The following is a 20,950-nucleotide window of genomic DNA, read 5'->3' on the forward strand; positions in this document are numbered from 1 at the left end:
CAGATCAGGCTGTTTACATCCGTCTGGCTGGCTGGCCCCTGCTAACTGTTACATACACACAGACACACACAGCCACTCAAGTCTCTGACACATGGACCCATTCCCAACAGGCAAGCGCATGTATACTGCTGTTTCTACTATGTGTTGATCTAAAGCAGCAGGAGGATGATACAGATGCTCCAATATATAATATATACAGGGGTTTTCTAGTGCGTTCTCTGGAACAGACACATTTAAAAAAGAACAGACAATTAACAGGTAGCTGCTTTGATCATGTTTGAATGGTGAACATTTGCCAGTGCCAGCTTCTGAAATGTGAGGATTTGATGCTTTTTCTATGTTGCACATGATGGGAAACTCTGGGTTCAGTGTGTTGATCTGTCAAGAGAACATCTGAATATGTCAGGCTGAGCAAATGATCCGCAGATTAATCGATAATGATTAGCATGAGCGGTAGCCGTCTAAACACACGTGCAGCCGTCTAAGAGCCTTGCAGAATCTAAAAAGTCCAAAAATCACGAGATTGGCGGTACAGCAGACTCTTTGGTGCCGACTTGCTCTTACCACAGGTTGCAGGATTTTGCTCGGGCACTGGAAAACACAAAATATCATCCAATTCAACGAGAGGCCAGGAGAAAGGACCAAAATAGCCAACTGTGAACATTTAGTTTTTAAACTGAACAACAGTCAGGAATTAATTTGGAAAACATGGGGCTGTTACATGAATACCTTATTCAATGGCTAACCAGGTGATGCCAGTGCTTATACCCTGTAATTCTTTTCTTTTTCTTTCTTTCTTTCTTTGTCCTCTGCGTGAGTTTCATAGTTTTTATTATTATTACTATCGGTACCTCCTCTGTTTATGTCTTTCTGTGTGACGTTACTGTTTGTTAGTTTTTTGTTCGGTAAAGAAATAAAAAGTGAATTCTAAAAAAAAAAAAATCCAAAAATGGCAAAATTATGATTGAAATGAGAAACTATCTGATCAAAGAATACAAATCCAGCCAAAGAGTCAATGACACTTTTCTGTACTTGGTGTATTACCAAAGATGTACTGAGATTCAACAGCTAGCCCTATTCAGTTTGATTCCTCTTGAATAATCAGGTAAAAAGGCCAAAGAATGAAGATGTGGTTTTGCCACATAACATAAACGTTTTTGTGTTTTCTTTCTTCCATCGCTTGTGCTGACTAGCGCCTGACTGAGTGATACTGCTGTGCAGGGACTTCTCGCAGGCAAAGTTACTACTTTATCCAAAAATACATTTAAAAAAATTCATAAATAATTTAATCTGGTTTGTATCCTGAAAATCTACTTTTCCAGTTAATCTTCTGGAATCCATATTAGGAAAGAAACCGCGGCACTGCTGTCAAGATGATTGGAAAAAAAAGAAGGTGTTTGCATTAGGTATAAGAAATATGAATATGAATATGAAATCACCTCATGCAGATGGCGTATAGTATTTCCCCACTGGTTTAAGAAAGGCAGGACATTAAAAGTCAGTACAAGATCAAATGACTTCAGAGTGGAAAATGTTTGCAGAGGACCGAAAACACGAGTCGTCTGAGGGGACTGTCCCTTCACACAGGAATCTCCCCTTTCATTGAATCCTCTGTCATTGCTAACTGTAGATGAAACCTTATGAAACTGTAATGTTTAACCTCAGGACTTTAACCCTACATGTGATTCCCAGTGTTAAAGCGAGGTTCGGTTTCCTGGCTGTGAAACACTGTTTGCACTGTGCTCTCTCTATGTTTGTAGTCCCTTTCAATTTTCCTCCTTGTCTGAATAATGAGAAAACACACCAGTGAGACTTCCCGCTCTACTTAAAAAAAAAAAAAAAAAGGAAAGAAAGAAAGAAAGAAAAAAAGGCAGACTGTAGCTCTTTTCTTCAGCCAGAGAAATCATCAAAGCATGAGCTACATTATTCAGCCTTGCCGAGTCTGCATGACAACACAGCTGACAAACAAGAGCTCTTTTCAAACCAGACGGTCACTACAGTAGGACACAGTTATTTCAAACCACTTGTGAATGGAACTCCCACCAACAAGTGAGATGCACTGAAAATACCAGGCCAAAGTATCAAACACAGATGCATGCATAATCTTAAACACACCCTGCAGTTCAGCTTTGCAGTTAAATACACTGCAAGTATCAATCAACGCAATTATTTGACTTCTTTGCTGCACTTCCTGTCTGCTCATTTTATAAGTCCGAGGCAGTTCTACCGGATTATCTAATTAGACTCTCTCTGCTGTATCACGGTGTCTGTCGATGCACCAGTTCACGCCTGATTATGTGTGTTTTTCCTGGCTAGCAATACAATGATGCCACAGAAAACGAATGGTGGAACACCAGTGTGTCTGCCAGACAAACACACACACACACACACAGAGACACACTTCTTGGTTACAATGTGGCGTCAGTGCAACCACACTCTGCTGCCAAATCTAAATCTAATATCCTCCGTTCACCTCACATTGCCCAGGCCTGGACTCGGCCCCAATGGAAATTACACATCACTGTAATTCTGTCCGTCAGTCTGTAGCTTGTCTGTGTGTCTGCGTGTCTGTCTGTCAATATGCCTGTCTGGCTGGCTGTGTCTGTCTGTCTGTCTGTCTGTCTGTCTGTCTGTCTGTCTGTCTGTCCAAACGACTGTTCATATCTCTGTACTCGGTACTTCTATAGCTGTCTGCTTGAATCTACCCGCCTGCCTGAATGTCTGCTATGTGCCTGTTTCCGGTTTATTCATCTTCATCGGTCTTGTCTGCAGATCTGTCAGGCTGCAGTCCTCTGCATTTCTACCTGTCTGCCTAAATGTGTCTGCTTTTCTGAATGCTATGCTTCAGTCATAAAGTGGAGCGTCTGCAGTGGATCTAGCAGACAGGCAGCAGCAGCAGCAGCATTAGGCCAAGAGCTGATAATGATAGTTTCTCTCTGGGCTGCTCAGAAGAGGCAGACAGACACAACATACCATTCCAGCGTTTCCTGTCTATGCTGACAGGCAAACTATTTAACCCTCTGTGGTGATCCCTCAGAGCATGTGCACAGGCCAGGCAGGCCTATAGGGCTAAATCTCCAAGTATTAACATAAAACCAACCCCATTAGCGGAAAACATCACACACAGGAAACTTCAAGTAGAAAGAAATAGTTTTTTTCTGTTGCAGACTTCTTGTTAAAGAGAACTACTGTTGCAAAAGCTCAATTAGCAGTCTGAACGATGCCAGATATGACAGATTTCTCGCTCTATGTAATATCAATGACTCCTATTTCTGAAGTACAATATAACCACTATAACACAGTATGTGCTGGTGTGACACTGCAAGTCACATAAAGACAACAAAAGAGATTAGAAATACTGGTAAGTACATTAAGGTCACCATAAAGTTTAATTTAGAAATACTGTGAACCCCTACAGATGAACCATAGGAGTACTGTAAAGAATATTCTTGCTGGAGGAAACGTCTAGCAGCGAATTCACAGCAAAATTAGTTTAGCGTTTGGATGAACATTAAGTCTGATTTGTTGTCCTTCTGTTGTTACACTGGGGAGTGAACATAAAACGGATTAGGCACTGAAGTCTCTCAGTGTGTTTTTAAGGTCAGGGGAAACGCAAGTAATGTTACTCACATATCTCCATTCCCTGTGGCTGGGAAGCGGTGCAGTTGCAGGAGCAGGTGACATTGGAGTTGCCGGGGCCGCCTGGGGCCGTTAGGTTTTGCATGGGGCTGGGCAGACCGGGACACCGCTCCGGGGAGAGAGCCGCCGCCGCCACCGTCGGGGCCCCCCGACGGGAAAAAAACACAAAAACTTCCAGGCAGTGGCAGCAGAGTTCGCCACTACGAGTAACTCCCGACAGTTTCGCACTTATTTTTCCACGATTTTTTTCCTCACGCCATATTCCTCTCCGGGCGGCAAGGCAAGTGAACTAGCAGGAGGTCCGGGGACAAGCCATTGCCCGTGTCTAACGCATTGTACAGATTTTTCTGTTCCTTCCTCCGCCGCTAAAAGCAGCTGTCCTTCCTCTTCTAGAGCAGAGCAGACACAGCGGGCTCAAGCCCCGCCCACACACTGACTGACTGCCGCTCCGGCCAATCAGGGCGCTGCCGAGGAGGGCCAGACAGAGGGGAAAAGAGATGCTGCCTTCAGGTGCGGACAGAATTCTCACCGCTCTTACTTCAACCGGCCAAAAACACAAGAAAGCACCATATAGGCCGACTCTTACACCCCCATGTGAAGTAGTACAAACAGGGGAAGTCTGGATTTACAACGACACAACAGTCAGGGCATGTTTAAGCGTTTTGAGTAACAATATAATCCGACTGAACCATATTATGACAATATGAAAAACAGGTTGTGTTATTTTGTTTGCATGGATAAACAAACATTTAGTGCTTTGTTATATGTGTATTTTGTTTTTTTTCCCCTGCCTAGTGGCTAAAGTGACAGAAGCCAAATAACAGGGTCTGAATGCGAAAAATACTTCTTTCTTTTTTCTTTTTTTTTTAATGCAGAGGCCCCTGTTTCAATCATGCTCGAGGTGTGTGTGATGCTGTCTGGTGTCAGTCGGTCTAATTAATATTCATGAAGCTCTTGCATGTATTAGATGCAGAATGCATTAATTGGCTATTGTGCTAGAAGAAGAGTGTTGTGCCTGTTTGGTATATTAATAGTTAAGTCTCGGGGTCTTTGCTTTGAGCGCAAAAAAAAAATAATATGAATTTTGAACAAACCATCAGCTCATCAATTACATGCCTGATTTATTATTTTTAGTGTTGGCCTGCAGAATAAATTATGACACTTCATGTCGAAAGTAAAAAAGTTCACTACACTGACATACATATTCCCTTCTAGGAAACAGAGCTGTATGCGGAGGACCTGAAGGCAGCAGCGGAGAGGGGGTGAGACAGGGGTTATAGCTTATGTTTGTGTGTGTATGTGCGCCTGTGTGTCTGGGTTGCAGGGGGGTGGGTGCACATGGGCTCGTTGAGTGGGGGGCTGACCTCACTGGGGAGAGCACTTCGAGCTCGGCGGCCGCAGCCAATATAGACAGTTCTTTGAATTGGCTAACCTTGAGGTAACCCCCCACCCGCCAGTTCTATGGTTCAGGGGCACGTGCAAGCAGAGAGGCACCCCCCCCCCCCCCCCCCCCACCTCCCCATCCACCTCTCCACACAAACACATCCCCTCTGAATGTAAAGCACACGCACACACACATGCACACACACACACATGCACATACACACACACTAGCGCAGGACCGTCGGCAATCTATAAATAAACTGGGCTGTTCAGGCTCTGAATGTCACTCTATCAGCAGGTTTCCAAACTATGGTCTAGGGCACTTCAGAGGTCATTGAGTAGTGTCCAGGTGGTCCTCCAAGAAAACTGTGTTAAGTGTAGTTTAGGTTTCATTTCATCTGTGCAGACAGACAGGGAGAGTGATCATTGTCATTCTGAAAACATCAGTAACCAAATGAAACGGACCTCGGAGGAAAATAAGTAAATGGGAAAAGCAAAGACCTCCAACAGATGTTTTGCATTAAGTGTTGCATCACTAGCCAAATTCTATATCCAATCATGCACAAATATTTTTCTTGACGGCTTCCAATGAATTCCACACTCTTCCAAAAGCGAACTGACACTTCTGGAAGGGGATGAAAAAATAGACACACGACCCTGACGCAATTTACAAACGCCTGGCAGCTGTCATAATTTTACTGAAGCAACAAACTGAGGCACTGATGTCTTGTCAGCTAATGCAGCAATATCAGCCCAGACACTGATGGGAGTTTTTTCTGTCTTGATGTGAGGTCACTTCCATATCCTCACACATAGGCTACACACACACACACACACAGACGAGCACACACGTTTTTACACAACCCCGACATCCACGCACACCCCAGACAACCTCAGAGGTACTCAGACACACATCGATTCTCACTCTTGCAACAAACCTCTGTCCAATCACAAATTCCCCACCACCAAACACACAGACACACGCACACAGTCTGTCTGGATCATCAATTTAGTCCCCCGGGGAGCAAGCAGGGTGACACCACTAACAGGCCAGACCAGACTAGACAGCCAACAGACAGATAAATACTAGGCACGGCTGAATACCAAATGCACTCTAGTCTACCAGCTCCCCTACCATCCCCCCTGTCTGCAGTCTGCACACACACACGCACACACACACACGCACACACAAACACACAAACACACACTGCACCAGAGTCCAATTTGCAAATCCACACCCACAAATCTTGGTACCGGAACCGACCCCTTTCCCACAATTATCTCTAAATGAAATCCGGACCAAACCTGACCAGTTCATTAAAGTCCCACCACCCAAACCATAAACACACCCCAGACAGCAAGATAAAGCCGGCCCATACTTGTGCCACATGCATGTTTTATTCTAGCCCAGTAAATGCCAGGTTCCTCAGCCTGAATCTGGCCCACATATGGCATGACTGTCAGGTGCTACTTCCACATCTTGACCAATTCTAGTACACACACATAATCTTGCGGCTGTCAGACAATATCGGAGTGTAACATGCGGAATCTGCCCGGATGTGGAAGTATATGGGCCTGACTTGGGCCGAGGACTGAGGCATACTGTATGTTGGCCCAGAAGTTTCATTTTGCTTATCTTAAACTTATCTAGATGTATTTATTCAGGGCTGCATGATGGTTGGTTCCCTGATGCCTTCATGCGTCATGTAGCTTCTGTTCAGCCCTCACTTGTTGATGTGATGCAAAGTGACACAAAGATAACTGATTCCTCAGTGATCATCTGTCCACATCCGTCCACCGTGACTGTCCTGTTGCTCTCAGCAGCAGTGATGATGAACTGTGGGAAGAAGTTGTGTCACAATTCAAAATAAAAATCATAGACTTGATAATAAAAAAAATGCTGGTTTCGATGTTTTTAAAAAACTGCCTTTATTTTCACCTCTGTTTTATTTTTGTTTATTTCACCCGCTGCATTTAGTTCATTTTTATCTGCGCCCATATTAATATAAACACATTTTGCAGGACTCTGCTCTGCACACAGCCTCTTTGTGTCAGTCTCATTGTGTATTTGTGAGATACAACTCTAGGTTTTATAGATTTATCACGCTCGGCACGTGTGCATGTGTCTATTTCAGAAACATTGCATGGGGCTCTGCTGTTTACACAGCGGTTTCATGCTTATTCACAAGTTTACCGTGTGTTGCTGATGCTGCCGCTGTTTTGTGATCATTTGAGTCAAAGCACGATGTGTTCTTGTCTCCTAAAAGATCTAAAAATATTATATTTTTAGCTTAACTACAGACAGGAAAGGAAACACCACCACCATGTGTCTGTAGGCAACCAACACTATGAACACAGTTACATGAGATGACATAGGACCCCTGTTGTGTGTGTGTGTGTGTGCATGTGTGCAGGTTATCTGTTGTCTGTTATGTGTGTGTGTGTGTGTGTATGTGTGTGTGTGTGTGTGTGTGTGTGTGTGTGGGATATTTGAAGATAAAGTTTAAGAGGAGGTTTCCAGCTGCCATATGCACCACTTACTATCTCACACACAGTATTTTCTTATCAGCCACATCTTCTTGAGATTTCAGTTGAGATGTTTGCGATGAGACCATGAACACATCGGTGATGTAATCAGCTGCTGATACCGAGAAAAGCAGCAGCACAGTAAAAAGGCCTCAGTGAAATAAAGCTCTATTCCTTCCCTCTTTGAAACACACTGACATCCAGAGCAACTTCTCCATCTAAAAATGTGTGTGGTGCTGAATTACAGACTACTTCATAGCGCCATCTTGTGGCTCAGCCGGGAAAAGGTCTGTTTTATGCCTCATCCCAAACATGGACTGGAAAAACTGTTCTCCAGCTCTGGCGTCTGCTTCAGCTCCACTCTGTCGCTTCATTACATTTAAATTATATTTCCTATCCTGCATCACTAATGCCTGTTTATTCAAACACTTCCTCCTATGGGTGCAGCTTCCATCATGGGACATATGTGATGAAAGTAGCTACTTTTCACATGATGATGAGCCATTTTGACTCTGACATAACATTTTTAGTCAGACCAATAACTCTGTGTGGAGTCACTATCACTGAATGCCACTCCGAAAGTCAGAACAAAAGATGGATATGACTCAGTCTCAATACCAGGGCTGAATGAGATTCATGAATTACTGTAACCGCAATGCATCTCTCCAGCTGACAGAGCTGGAGAGTGTGAGAGAGAGGGAGAGAGTGTGTTTGCTTCGGCATCGACTCCAACTCGGTGTGTTAAGAAGAAAAGAGCTACGTAACAGAAAGGCCACTCCAGACAGACAGATTGCAGAATAGAGAGCTGCACTTAATAAAAAAACGCCTTGTCTTCCTGCAGTGCCGTGTCATATCCTGTCCGCACAGGTGCACCAGCTGTCTGGTTTCCCACCCCTGTCATTTCTACACTGCACTGCACTACACTACACACACACACACACACACACACACACACACACACACACACACACACACACACACACACACACACCCCACTTCCACCCCTGTCATTTCAAAAACCAACCCTCCCTACTTATCTTACTGCTGCAGGCACCACTGCAATGACACCACAGTGCTTGCTGAAAAGTTGTGTATATGTTTGGAGACAGAAAAAAAAAAGAAAAGGAGAAAGAAGGATGACAGACAGAAAGATAGATAGTGTATGTATCAGTCTGAGTGAAAAGAAAGACAAGATCAAGAAAGAGACAGACAGAAACTGTGGTGGAGGACACTTGACATGGGAATGAAGAGAGGAGAGAAAAGAAATAAATAGGAGAGACAAGGAGAGAAGAGAAGAAGGGGAGAGGAGAGAAGACAAGAGGAGGAGGAGAGAAGAGGAGAGGAGAGAAGAAAAGAAGGAAAAGAGAAGAACAGTTGAAGAAGAGAAGGAGACAGAAAAAAAGCACAGAGGAGACAAGGAGCAGAAAATATGAGAGGGGAGAGAATAGAAAAAAAGAGAAGAAGAAATACAGCGAAAGCAAAAGGCAGTGAGACGGAGAGGGCCAGAGAAACACAGACAGAGAGAAAGAGTAGATAATCAGCAGGTATTGAGCTCTTTTCACCCCTGCGGTAGGGCCCTGCTGAGCATTGTAATGGGCTGTCTGCCCAGCTGGGCCGATGAGCTCATGTCTGGCTTTAACGCCAATCTCCTGAACTGGCACACCGCTCGACAGGGTGAGCACAGACGCAGCGCCGCAACGCTGCCACTCCACCAAAGGAAGGACAGAGAGCAGTTGACAGAGGAAAAGAAAAAAAGAAAAAAAAAGAAAGAAAAGAGACGGAGGGAGGGAGGGAGGGTGAAGGTGTGTTTGTGTGTGTGGGTGTGTGAGTCTCCATCAGCCACTTCCGTCACAACACTGATAAGAGCCCCGACCCAGACGGCGATAATCACACAGCCAGCGAGACAGACAGCAGCTATAAATGTGTGTGTGAGTGTGTGTATGTGTGAGTAAAATTGAGGGAACGGGAGATAAAAAGAGGGAGTGTGTGTGTGTTGTTTTATGCAGTCATAAACAGTAGTGATTACAGAGTGTGGATGGTGCAGGTTACAGCCTCCTGCTGTTTAGAGTCCATACATATAGTTATCAGCACACACACACACACACACACACACGCACACACAGACACACCTAAAGGCACTTATTCCTCAAAGATGAAATCATATGTGTATTTACAGTAGATATGACATACATAACTATACATATATGCATACCTATCCAAGCATACACACATATAACCCTTCCTGATCTCCACACACAGCCTTAAAATGTAAGAAAAAGAGACATACGTTTGGTTCATGTGCTGTCAAATAATAAATATTCAGTATTGAACAACAGTGTTTCAGTGGTTTGCCTTTTTTACTTTCTCTTTGATTTAAGTGGATAGGGGACATTATTGTTTATATTACAATACAGAACCTTGACCTCAACACCATCACTCAATGTGATGGCTGTTGTCACTGCAGGCATTTCACAGCAACCATTATATACTGCTCTCTTATTCCCAGGTCTGCTGCTGAGACAGTGTATCTGTGCATTGTGTAAACCACAGTCTGACTACACACACAGCTGTGTTGAATTCAATCTGCATCTGAAACAAAGAGGCGCATAAACCACAGAGGAAGAAGAAGGTAGTGACTGACTAAACAGTGATATAATAGGCTGCATTAATTATAATGAAGATGGAAAAGGGCATTTAGGATCAGCTTTAACAGATACGACTTTACTGATTTAAAAAACATACAATGAAAATGTTGGCTTGTATGTTTGGCCATGCTAATAACACATGAATAGTGATTATTACAGGGGGGTTACTATGAAATTTTGTCCAGACATTCCCTGACTTTTCTTCTATCCCACAGATTCACGTTTGTGGTTTTAAGTGTCAACAATTATTGGATGGATTGTCACTAAATTCCAGCAAGTCCTCCAACCTGAACAACCATATAGGTTGTTTTACCAGACCTCGGTTGTCATTGTTACAATGATTAACACGCAGACTGTACCAACAGTGGCGTACCAACCTTTGTAGCCATGGTTACTATATTGAATGGTCACTGGTTGGTTAGGTTTAAAAAAAGATTGTGATTTGGGTTAAAATTAGCACTTCCTCAACATTACAGTCTTTGTTGTCATGGTTACAATATAAAAAGCTAGTTTCATATGGGAATTGAACTTCACTTCATATTCCTGTGTTTTGTTGAGCCACCCATCCACCACAAGTCTCTCTTTATAGCATACTAGCATGCTACAACTAACGCTGTGTCCGAATTCACTCACTGCTTCCTATGTAGTTCACTATACAGTGATTTCGCCATAATGTGGTGCTGTCTGAATGTATAGTGAGAATTGTTATACCCTATATAGTGGATTCATAGTATCCCACAATGCATTGTGTGTGCAAGTAGTGTACAACCGATGGTCACTAACCAAGCTATATACACCATCGTCATTGAGCTCACTATATAGTCCTCTATATTGAACTCCCTGGATACTGAGTAGGGAGCAGTGAATGAGTGGGTGATTTCGGACACAACCTAGGACTGTGCACATGCTAAATATTACTTAAAATCAGCATGTTAGCATTGCTGTGTCCCAATTCAGGGGCCGCATCCTTCAGAGGACGCGGTCTACGAAGGTGAGGCCTTTCGTAGCCGTCGTAGACCACAAAGGCTCAACCGAAATGAGACGGCCTGACCTACGGAGGATTTTCACCAGCTGTACCCAGCCTTTACCGTTGCGTCGCAAAGTGCGGCACCTGTCACCTGGCAACCTTGACAACACATAACTTTTTTTCACAAAAACTTTAGGTTTTAACAGTGGTACCGTTAGCTGTTGAACTGAGCTGAAACCCTCTACTTACATTTAACAGTGTAATCCTCAGGCCCTCTGTTGGTGTTGTTTGTTTTCATTACCGGCGTGCAATAAATCTTGGGTTAGGTTGGGCCACGAAGGCCCAGGAAAAGAAGGATGCATTTGAAGGAGCCTTCGAAATGGGAGTAGTTGTGCCGTTGTAACGCCATCTGTCTTCAAATGCAGCCTCTAAAGGATGCGGCCCCTGAACTGGGACACAGCTATTGTGTGCATGCTGCCATGCTGACATTAGCATTTAGCTTAAAGCACTGTTGTGCCTATGGAGCAGCCGCTAGCTTTGCTGTATCATAACCGCTCATGTTTCCTGTCTTATCTTTAGTGATGTCGCTGCTTGATGAGTGCAAAGTTAAAATTACGATAATGGCAAAAGCTACAAAAATCAGACCCGACATGTGATGAATTGGAAATGATCCTTTAAGTTTTTTGTTTTCAAGATAATGATGATTCAACTGAACACTGTGACCCAGATCACCTTCTATCTTGAATCATACTAGTTGCTTCAGAACCAAGGAGTGATCAGAAGTTAAGGGAAGGAACTGAAATGCATGTTACCCAACCACCATGTCACTTGACTGTCACACTGTTTTCTGCTGACATAACCAACAGCAGTCTGATTAATACTTTGTTGCTATGTGTCATCAGTTTATCATCAGTCACATGTTTATCAGCCACATCTGTGATCCACTTCCTCCAACGCCTGTGCCTCTCCCCATCCCATCTCTCACCCATGACCTACACACACACACACACACACACACACACACAGTATAGAGTTATGATGTCCATCTCTCTACTGTAGGTTTAAAAAAAGGATTCTCACTATTTTCACTTTGTGGGTAACACACACACAGAATTTTCCAGCACACCAAATTTTCAATGACACCCCAAAAACACAACAATTAACTGCCATTACATTTAATGCCACTAAATTTGTGAAAACACTGCCTGATTAATTTTGTAGATATGTGGATGTTTCATAGAGACTAATTTAACTTTAATTGTAAGAACTAATTAGGATCAGCACTGGTCCCATTTTTGTTTTGTTTTTTTCCTCTCTTTTTTGTTAGGTGGGTTAAAGAAGAGGGAAATGCTACAACTACTAATTTATAATAAATTTACCAAATAAGTGTAATCTATGCCCAGGTAGTTTGTTTATCATTTACATGTCAGGAAATCTCTAGAGGAGCAGGTTGAGTGCCTGTCTCAGCGAAGGTGTCAGTTTCATATATTATCTCTTACATACATCTGAGAATGTCACAACATAAGCTACTGACTGTGAGGACAGCAGGTTTGGAACAGATGGACGCTCATATGAACAAGTTGCAGCGATCCAAACACTCCAAGCACTCCTCCTCTCTGCTTTCCTGGCCCTGCCTCACAAAATGCTATAGCTCCCATATTGAGGAATATAATGAAAACATTACATTAGGCGAGAGATGCTGTGCTCAGAGCAAGGGCTGACAGATGGATGGTAGTGGGAACATGTTGCAGCGCCCCAGACCTGCTACCACCCTGGCAAAACTTAGCGACATGCAGGTTAGCACGCCCAACACGCTAATGCTGCCTACACTAACACAGCTGATTCCAGTGGACACCTGCCTGCGCTGGTTGGATGTTACACCCACATATTATTACCACAAAGCTCTGTTAGCTCCCAGGTTGACGCACTCCCACCATACAGCTCCTCAACAGCAGCATGGCCCATGACAGCTTGTACCGGGCCCCAACAGTCTGTCTTGCTGTCATTCTATAGCTCTGTAGCAGGACCGCAGTTAACAGTTTGTACCACACCAGTGAGCATCCCTCCTCACAGCTTGCAGCGCTTGTGGAGCCCCTCCAGCTTCTTTACAGTAGTAACATGCAGCACTATAGGGAGTCAACAGATCACCCCACAACAGCTTGTAACCACAGCGTTCACTGCTGAGGTGCTAAACCAAAGGCAAGGCTACATAACAACATTAACACTGCATCCAGTCAGCAGTGGTATCTCATTCGTGGTGGACAACATGTCAGATAGGGTGGAATTAGCAGCGAAAGTGGTGCATGTTTGATCGGTATCTCCATATGTGAGGAATACTGACAGATGCTTCCATGCTGGGCCTTAACCTGAAGAATCTGTAACGTCTGATTCACAGTGGAAATATGTTCCAGTGCAGATGATCTCTTTTCCTAAACCCTCGTGATGACTCGAGATTGAGCATGAAAGAAAAAACACACCACACATTACTTCTAGTAATAATAGTTGGGCATATTTTTACAGGTACTGAGGAAAACATGAAATGCAATCCTGGATACACACTTCATGCCTCTAAGCCAGCGACAGCCAGAGTTGGAGGACTATTGTTTTCCGTCTGTCCAGCTGTTTGCACGTCCGTCCCATTCTTGTGGACGCAATATTTCAGTAACGCCTTGAAGAAACTTCTTCAAATTTGGCAAAAAACATTTGCAAGGACTGAAGGATAAACTGATTAGATTTTGGTGGTCAATAATCAAACAAGATTTTGGCCTTGTGAACACAATATCTTGAGAATTCTTCAAGGGAATCTCTATGAATTTCGCTAGGAACATTCACGAGGATTTGAGGATGAAATGTTTAGATTCTGGGGGCCAAAGGTCAAGGTCACAGTGACCTCTCAAAACACAATTTTGGCCTTGAGAATGCAACATGTCAGTAATGCCTTGAGGAAAATTCTTCAAATTTGGCACAAATATTCACTTGGACTAAAAGATGAACTGATTTGATATGGTGGTCAAAGGTCAAGGTCAGTGTGATCGCACAAAACACTTTTGTGCCATAATTTCATACAAATGGTTCATATTTCATATGATTCTGGACAAACAGGGATGTAATCTGAAACTAATCTGAGAGGCAGAGGCGGTAATTCTAGTTTATATTATGCAACAGAACAGAAATGTGTGCTGCACGTATTAGATTTGTCAACACATTACAGCAAGAGTTGAGCTAGGTTAAAGTTTTTTGCCAGACAAGCCTGCAGGCTGTCTGTTGACTCAGTGCTAATGTAAAGTCTAAACACTTAGGTCAGTATCCCAAGTAATTACGTTCATATTGGACCTCATGATTTACACCCAATGGAAAGATTCACTGCCAATGCAGTCAGTAGTGTCCACTATACCTCATCGAGGTGGAAAGTAAAGCTGTGAAGGAGGCAAGAAGTGATTTGTACGACGTGTTGTCTGACCAGAGAGGAAATCAGAAGTGTTTACAGCTGTTCTAAGACAAACTCAAGGAGAAAGGCGGTCGTCACAGAGAGGAGGGAGACCCAGGTATTGCTTAAATACGGGGATTCAGCACACATTGTATTCGGTTGTTCACATGAAAAGTAGCAGATATATTTGTGTAAAGAAGTTTCAAAAACGGTGTGGGGGAGAGGTTTTCTATTTGAACATCCTGTGATGAAGCATACCGTGCCTTAATCATAACCACTCTCTTCCTGACCTTAACCAGACCATAGTTGCCATGCTGTGTTGCAAGATGATGTAATATGGGTGTTCTTGTCAGGTGATCAGTCTGGAACATGACTTCATGTCGCTCTTGAAAAATGGGTCTGACCTCATTGGGATTACCTGATGACATAAAGATTGTATGTACAGTAACTCTTGCCATGACTTGGCTAAGAGACATGACAGACTACACAATGGCGCCTGATCAATATGAAATGAAATAAAGTATTATTCCTTTTTTCCTTCAGCATGTTTTATGTACGACAACGTGCTCTGCACTCTCATGTGTCAACACTTTGTAGAAGTTGTCAAAAGTACTTTTCTTCAGGAACTAAAAAGGTTCCTGTGGCCCGTTGTTGTCTGCGTTTCCACCGTGGCCTAAAGTCCCGGGAAGATTATGCAAGATTATTACTTGACATTACATTAGTCACAGCACTTTGAGGACATAACATGAACGAAAATACGGAACAAATTGCGTCCCGTATATATTCAATACAGGACGCAGCATTTTATTTTCAAAGACAGGATGATCCCATATTATATGTGAAGGGTGGCAACCATAGCCACTCCGGTTGTTGTGGTCCTATTTTTGAAGTCCTGTTTCAGTTTTTTCCCAGACCTTCTTAGTTCTTCAAAAGGTTCCTGGTTCGTGGGGAGAGTTCCTGCGGTGGAAACGTGGCTAAACTAAGCAACAGAGGGAAAAATAATCTTGGCATACTGGTTTTGTTTGTCGGGATGTTGTGAGGCGTCTCAGATGCTGCATTTGTTATCTTGGACTATGATAGTTACATAGGATAAAGCAAGTAATTGTTTTACCCAACGGCTCATTTTAATTCCTGACGCCTTCTATCTTACAGTCTGAACAGTGTGGTCAGTTCTGTGATGTCTTTTTTTTCCCCATTGGTTTTCTGTAGAGATAAATTTCAGTTCCTGTTCCTGCTAGTGACACACTTTTCTGTCATGCATAAATCATGTGTAACTGACGTGTTTCTGCAGATATAGCACATACAAAATGATCTGAAGCGAACAGTGTAACTATCCAAATGGGCAGCAACACAGAGCTGCAAATATTTGGCAGTGGTTAAGAAAATGATTTCAGCACTGATTCAAAATTCTCTGATTTTGTGTGTGTAACAACAAGAGATAGAAAGAGGGAGAGTGTGTGTGTGTGTGTGTGTGTGTGTGTGTGTGTGTGTGTGTGTGTGTGTGTGTGTGTGTTTTTATAAACAGCAGTGATTACAGAGTGTGGATAGTGAAGGTTACAGCCTCCTGCTGTTAAGAGTCCATACATATAGTTACCATCATACACACATATACACACATGAATAAATCCAAACATACTCATTGCTCAAACATGAAATTAAGTGATGTGCATTTATGGTATATATACATACATGTATACATACATAAATATACATACTTATCCAAGCATACACACATACACCCTTCCCTGATCTCCAGACACATCCTAAAAATGTAGGAAAAAAAGACGAAGATGACGTTTGGAACCATATGCTTCTCACATGTTAATATGTAGATGTAAAGACAATCAACTTAAAGAGTAAATATTCTGTATTGGACAACAGTGTTTCAGTCGTTTGCATTTTTAACTTTGTTTTTGCTTTGAAGTGATGTGGGCGGCATAGGTGCGTTTTTGCGTTAAAATAATGATACGATAGTTCAACAGTTCACAAAATGTAGTTCCAAAGGAAAGGGCTGTTTGACAGCAAGATAAAGTGGCGAAAATATTCAAAATATAGCGGACACTTCTTTTTTGTGGTGGGTATTTTTTTAAAAAGGGTCAAACACGTTCTTTCAGCTGGCCCCCGTCCACAGCAGCACATCACTCAGCTTCTGTGCCGGTGCTCCCCTTCTGCTTCTCCAATCTGGAAAGGGCACTGATCCGAATCTACTACAGGTGATACCCTGAATATGTATAAATACCTCACATGACCCCGCATCAAATAACACGAGCTATTCCTTTAAAATGGACAGGCACATTATTGTTAAAATGAACAGGACCCCAATGTGGGGGAGCACTCTGACAAATCCTAGGATAAAACGCACAATATGTCATTTTCTGCAGATAGGGGTCTCTCAAACAAGATAATAACAAAAGTGATGATGTTGGTGATGTTGCGTTGTAGCGTGGGGTCATGGAAGTTGTTGTCTTCACGACCATTGCAGTCATTGCGTTCAGCTTCTTCCAGTTAGGACTCCTTCAGTGTCAGTCATTTACACTCATTCACAATTACAGTCAGTTACTCCTACTAACATTTGCTCGGCTTGTTTATCTGATCATTTAAATAATCTGAATTCATCTGGTATATAGTTAAAAGGTAAATGTAAGTGTATTGTAAAAAAGTTTTGAAAATTGCTGGAAACATTTGGTTTGATGTAAGTACACAACTCAACAAAGACATTTGTCCATTTTAATATGGAAAAGCTACATATTATACCTTTAAAACATTGTTTTTATCTGTAATCTCACCATCACCATCTTCTCATGTTGCTAAGGGTGTCAGACAAGGTGAGTTCAAAGTCAGTTTCAGCACTTTATGCAGAAAGCAGATGAGCAACACTATCATAAAGTAATCTGTTTTATTGCACAGTATGAGTAGTGTACAATATTATTTACATTATTTTAATTTTAAAATACTTCTAACACGTACACAATTTCTCTCAAGTTATAACTCGTGAAACATGATTAGTTTAAGTTATTATTTGACTTGACTATCCGTATTAAGTCACTGAATCATTTTGAGTGATGGCAGGCTTCACTTTTAATATTTGGATTTCATATGGGTACACCCACCTACGGATCGTGTCTTTAGGTTTCTACAGTTTCATCACTGGGCTGCATTACTTAGATACTAATTCACCTTCATTCTGCAAATAAAACCTGATTCCAGTGAGATTTCTTTTTAAATTATGAAACACAGTAAAATTGTTATCCTTTCTGAGCATAGTGGCCAGAGTAAGATAACCTGCCGCCTTTGTCTACGCTCAGGGTAGAATGAAGACCTAAGTACTAGTTTATTATTTTTTATTAGTATTATCAGTAATATTCTAAAGCCTCACAGTGAATGCTTCACACAGTAATGACAGTATGTTGAGAAAAGCGGCTTTAGATTGTACAGACTTAAATTCACTTAATACACTATGTTACTGAATACGAAGATAACCACTTGTTGATTTAGTTCTTGGTACAGGCACGGCAATGCATGATGAAAAGGGCAATGGGGTCCACTGAGACTGCGTAAGTAAGGGGCCCAGATTTTTGATGCTATGCCGCTGTGTGTGTGTGTGTGTGTGTGTGTGTGTGTGTGTGTGCCTGCGCACCCTTGTCGTCTGCCCAGTGACACCCAATGAGGGACGGCCTCCTCAGAGAGTGACTGGTTTTCTGGCCAGACAGTCTGTCTGTGCAGGTGGGAGAGCTCATTTCATTTTCTGTCTGCCTTCACTACCATCCAATCTCTGTCATTCACTATTTTCCAAGCAGCTAATGAAACTCTCCTCCCTGTCAGTTCCGTGTTTCATGCTTCACATTTCATATTGTACTTGCTTTCACTGAGATGCGTCACTCTTTTTTTCAGTGCATTCATCAGGTTTTAGAAGGGCACATTTTCAACTTTTGAAGATGCATTGGATGGAAATTGATTGACTAACTCAAGACAAAAATATACAAATAAAACACTGAATTCAATAAATAAAAGTTCTTATACTGTAAATGAGCACTTAAATGCACAGTCTGTAACTTCTGCCTCAGTCTAAATAATAACAAAAGATGGTGTTGAGTGACATCATGAAATAGCATAGGATCATGGGAGTTGTTGTCTTTACCACCATTACCACAAGCTTGTCATGGTTTGGATTCCTTCAGTGCCTTCAGACCCAGTGATTATCACTGTTAAAAACACTGAATAAAGCAGTTTCAAATTTAAAGTCAGTGTTTGAGCGACGCTGTACGGAGGACAGAGACTCAGGGAAGAGTTGGAGCTGAGATTGATGCTAACCTTTGTTCTGATTGTTTCTCTGATAACTTATGAACCAGACGTTCAGGAGGTTTTTACCTGCAGCTGAATTATCCACAGAGGTGTCCTCCTCTCCACAACAAACACACCAGAGGATTAAAACCAGTAGAAACACTGAATAAAGCAGTTTACCTTTAAAAATCAGAGATTCACTGACGCTCTTCAGTGACACAGGACAGGACGTCTCCAGCAGCTGGGAGCTGAGCTGAGCAACTAAAATCCTTCATCTGGTTCAAATATAGAGCTGAAAACCACCAAGGTGTAAAAAGTGTATGTGACTTAAAACTAGATAAAAGTTAATGTTGAGCTTCTGTCAGACAAACACACTGACACATCATCATAGAAGATATGATGTCATTGACAGGCGACCAAAGGACATGTACCGTTGCCATAATTAAAATCACAGATTTCTCTGGTTTGAGAATTGGTGGAAATATTTGGGATAATGTAAAAAGACAACTCAACAACATTTATAAAATAGATCTAGTCATTTTTATACATTTTAATGTGGAAATGTTATATATCATAATTTTAAGGGACATTGGATAATAAGTATACAGTTCAGTACAGGACATACATAACAATTGTGTATTAAAGTGGACATGTGGCTGGTGTAAAAGTACAAATCCTCTTTTAATGAAGCAATAACAGAGTGTCAAACTGACTTATTGTGGCACTGCTGTGATGACCTCTGGCACCCAGCTGCTGTCTGAAGGTTCATTTTGACCTCGTGTAAAGTACAGCAGGTTTTAAAGGGCTAATAGTCTGTTGCTTTTGGTCCCTCCACCTCTGCTATATTTATCTATCTATCTGTTGCCGCAAGGAACTAACTGAAACTTGTTGGGGGCCATCTTGGTTTGTTCGGAGCAATATAAAATACGTGGCGAGCATGAGCGAGAGGTGCCATAAACGCAAGCAAAGTGGATGGAAATACATGAATGGACAAAAATGGAATGGAAAAAATCTTCTGGATGGTTCGAATTGTTGAGCTGTTTCTTTTTCAAGGCAGATAGAACAATAGTGGAAGAATCAGTGTGAAAAGACCAAACAGGCTAATTCACCAAAATCACTTTCAGTAATCTATCCTGACAGAATTGTTTTTCAGTCTTCCAAGCATTTTTTCAACGTCAGATCCTCTTCCTCTCTCTCCATCATCTTCTTCATCTGTTTCTCTTTCTTTCACCTCAGTCCCAGAAAAGCCCCTTGTCCCTCTACGGAACAGAGAAAACAACCTCCCAGGCTCGCACACACACAAATGCACTCATGCTGGTAAAGTAAAAAAGCATACAGGCTTGCACATACACACTCTCTCCCAGGCACAAAGACTCCAAACATGAGCACTGAGTGGCCACATTAATTACATGAGCAGTGGGGGTTTCCCTCCCTGCCATGTCTACTGTGGGCCCTGAGATATTTAATAAACCTGTCACCGCCAGGACTCCCCCGCCTTAACCTAGAGCTAATGACATACTCAAACACACACACATGGAGCGGAAGTCAGGTCGCAGAGCTTTGCCACTTGCAGCTGAACTGGAAGCTGGTGTGACGCCACAATGTCAGCAAAACCTCAGTCCATCCTTTTAGTCCCTAATCGTGCAGTTCCACCCACGTACTGCTTAGGGCCCTTTAGTGCTTCTGGAGATACACTTCAGACAAAAACAGGACAGTCCTCTTCATCCAGTACCCTGCCCTGAGCGTGCTGACATTAAATTATAACTTTATTCTCGCATTATTATGTTATTTTTTTCCAGAAATCTAATGATTTTATTCTCAGAATTACGACTTTATTCTCATTATTTTAGATTTTAGATACAGGACCTTTGTGGGCCTGTCATTATTATATAGTTGTATTGTTTCACTGTTATATTATCATGATGCTGCCGAGATGTTATTTACTAAGTTGCATGGTCATTATGAGAGTGTCTTGCACAAGAATGTAAGAACGTGTAATTATAATGTTATTAGCTAAGTTGGAAAAATTTATTAGTTTAGCAAGAAAATCACATTGAAAAAAATACTGTGAATCTTTTAAGG

At 42.2% G+C, this 20,950-nt stretch overlaps 1 protein-coding gene across 2 annotated transcripts in view; it reads right to left on the reverse strand.

The window, feature by feature from the left end:
- ldlrad4b (low density lipoprotein receptor class A domain containing 4b) overlaps positions 1-20,950 on the reverse strand; it is a 230,340-nt gene that overhangs the window by 45,904 nt on the left and 163,486 nt on the right. Inside the window, exon 1 of one of the 2 annotated variants that reach the window (XM_023418627.2) lies at positions 3,631-4,047. The exons of the other annotated variant lie outside the window; for it this stretch is intronic. Coding sequence (XP_023274395.1) covers positions 3,631-3,724 — 94 coding nt within the window. The 5' untranslated portion in view covers positions 3,725-4,047. Of the gene's footprint in view, positions 1-3,630; positions 4,048-20,950 lie in introns of those variants that run through there. 2 annotated transcript variants of the gene reach the window in all.

Source organism: Seriola lalandi, unplaced genomic scaffold (assembly GCF_002814215.2).
Source record: "Seriola lalandi dorsalis isolate HSWRI2012SDOR001 ecotype SW California unplaced genomic scaffold, Sedor1 jcf7180002054583, whole genome shotgun sequence".
Classification (NCBI taxonomy): domain Eukaryota; kingdom Metazoa; phylum Chordata; class Actinopteri; order Carangiformes; family Carangidae; genus Seriola; species Seriola lalandi.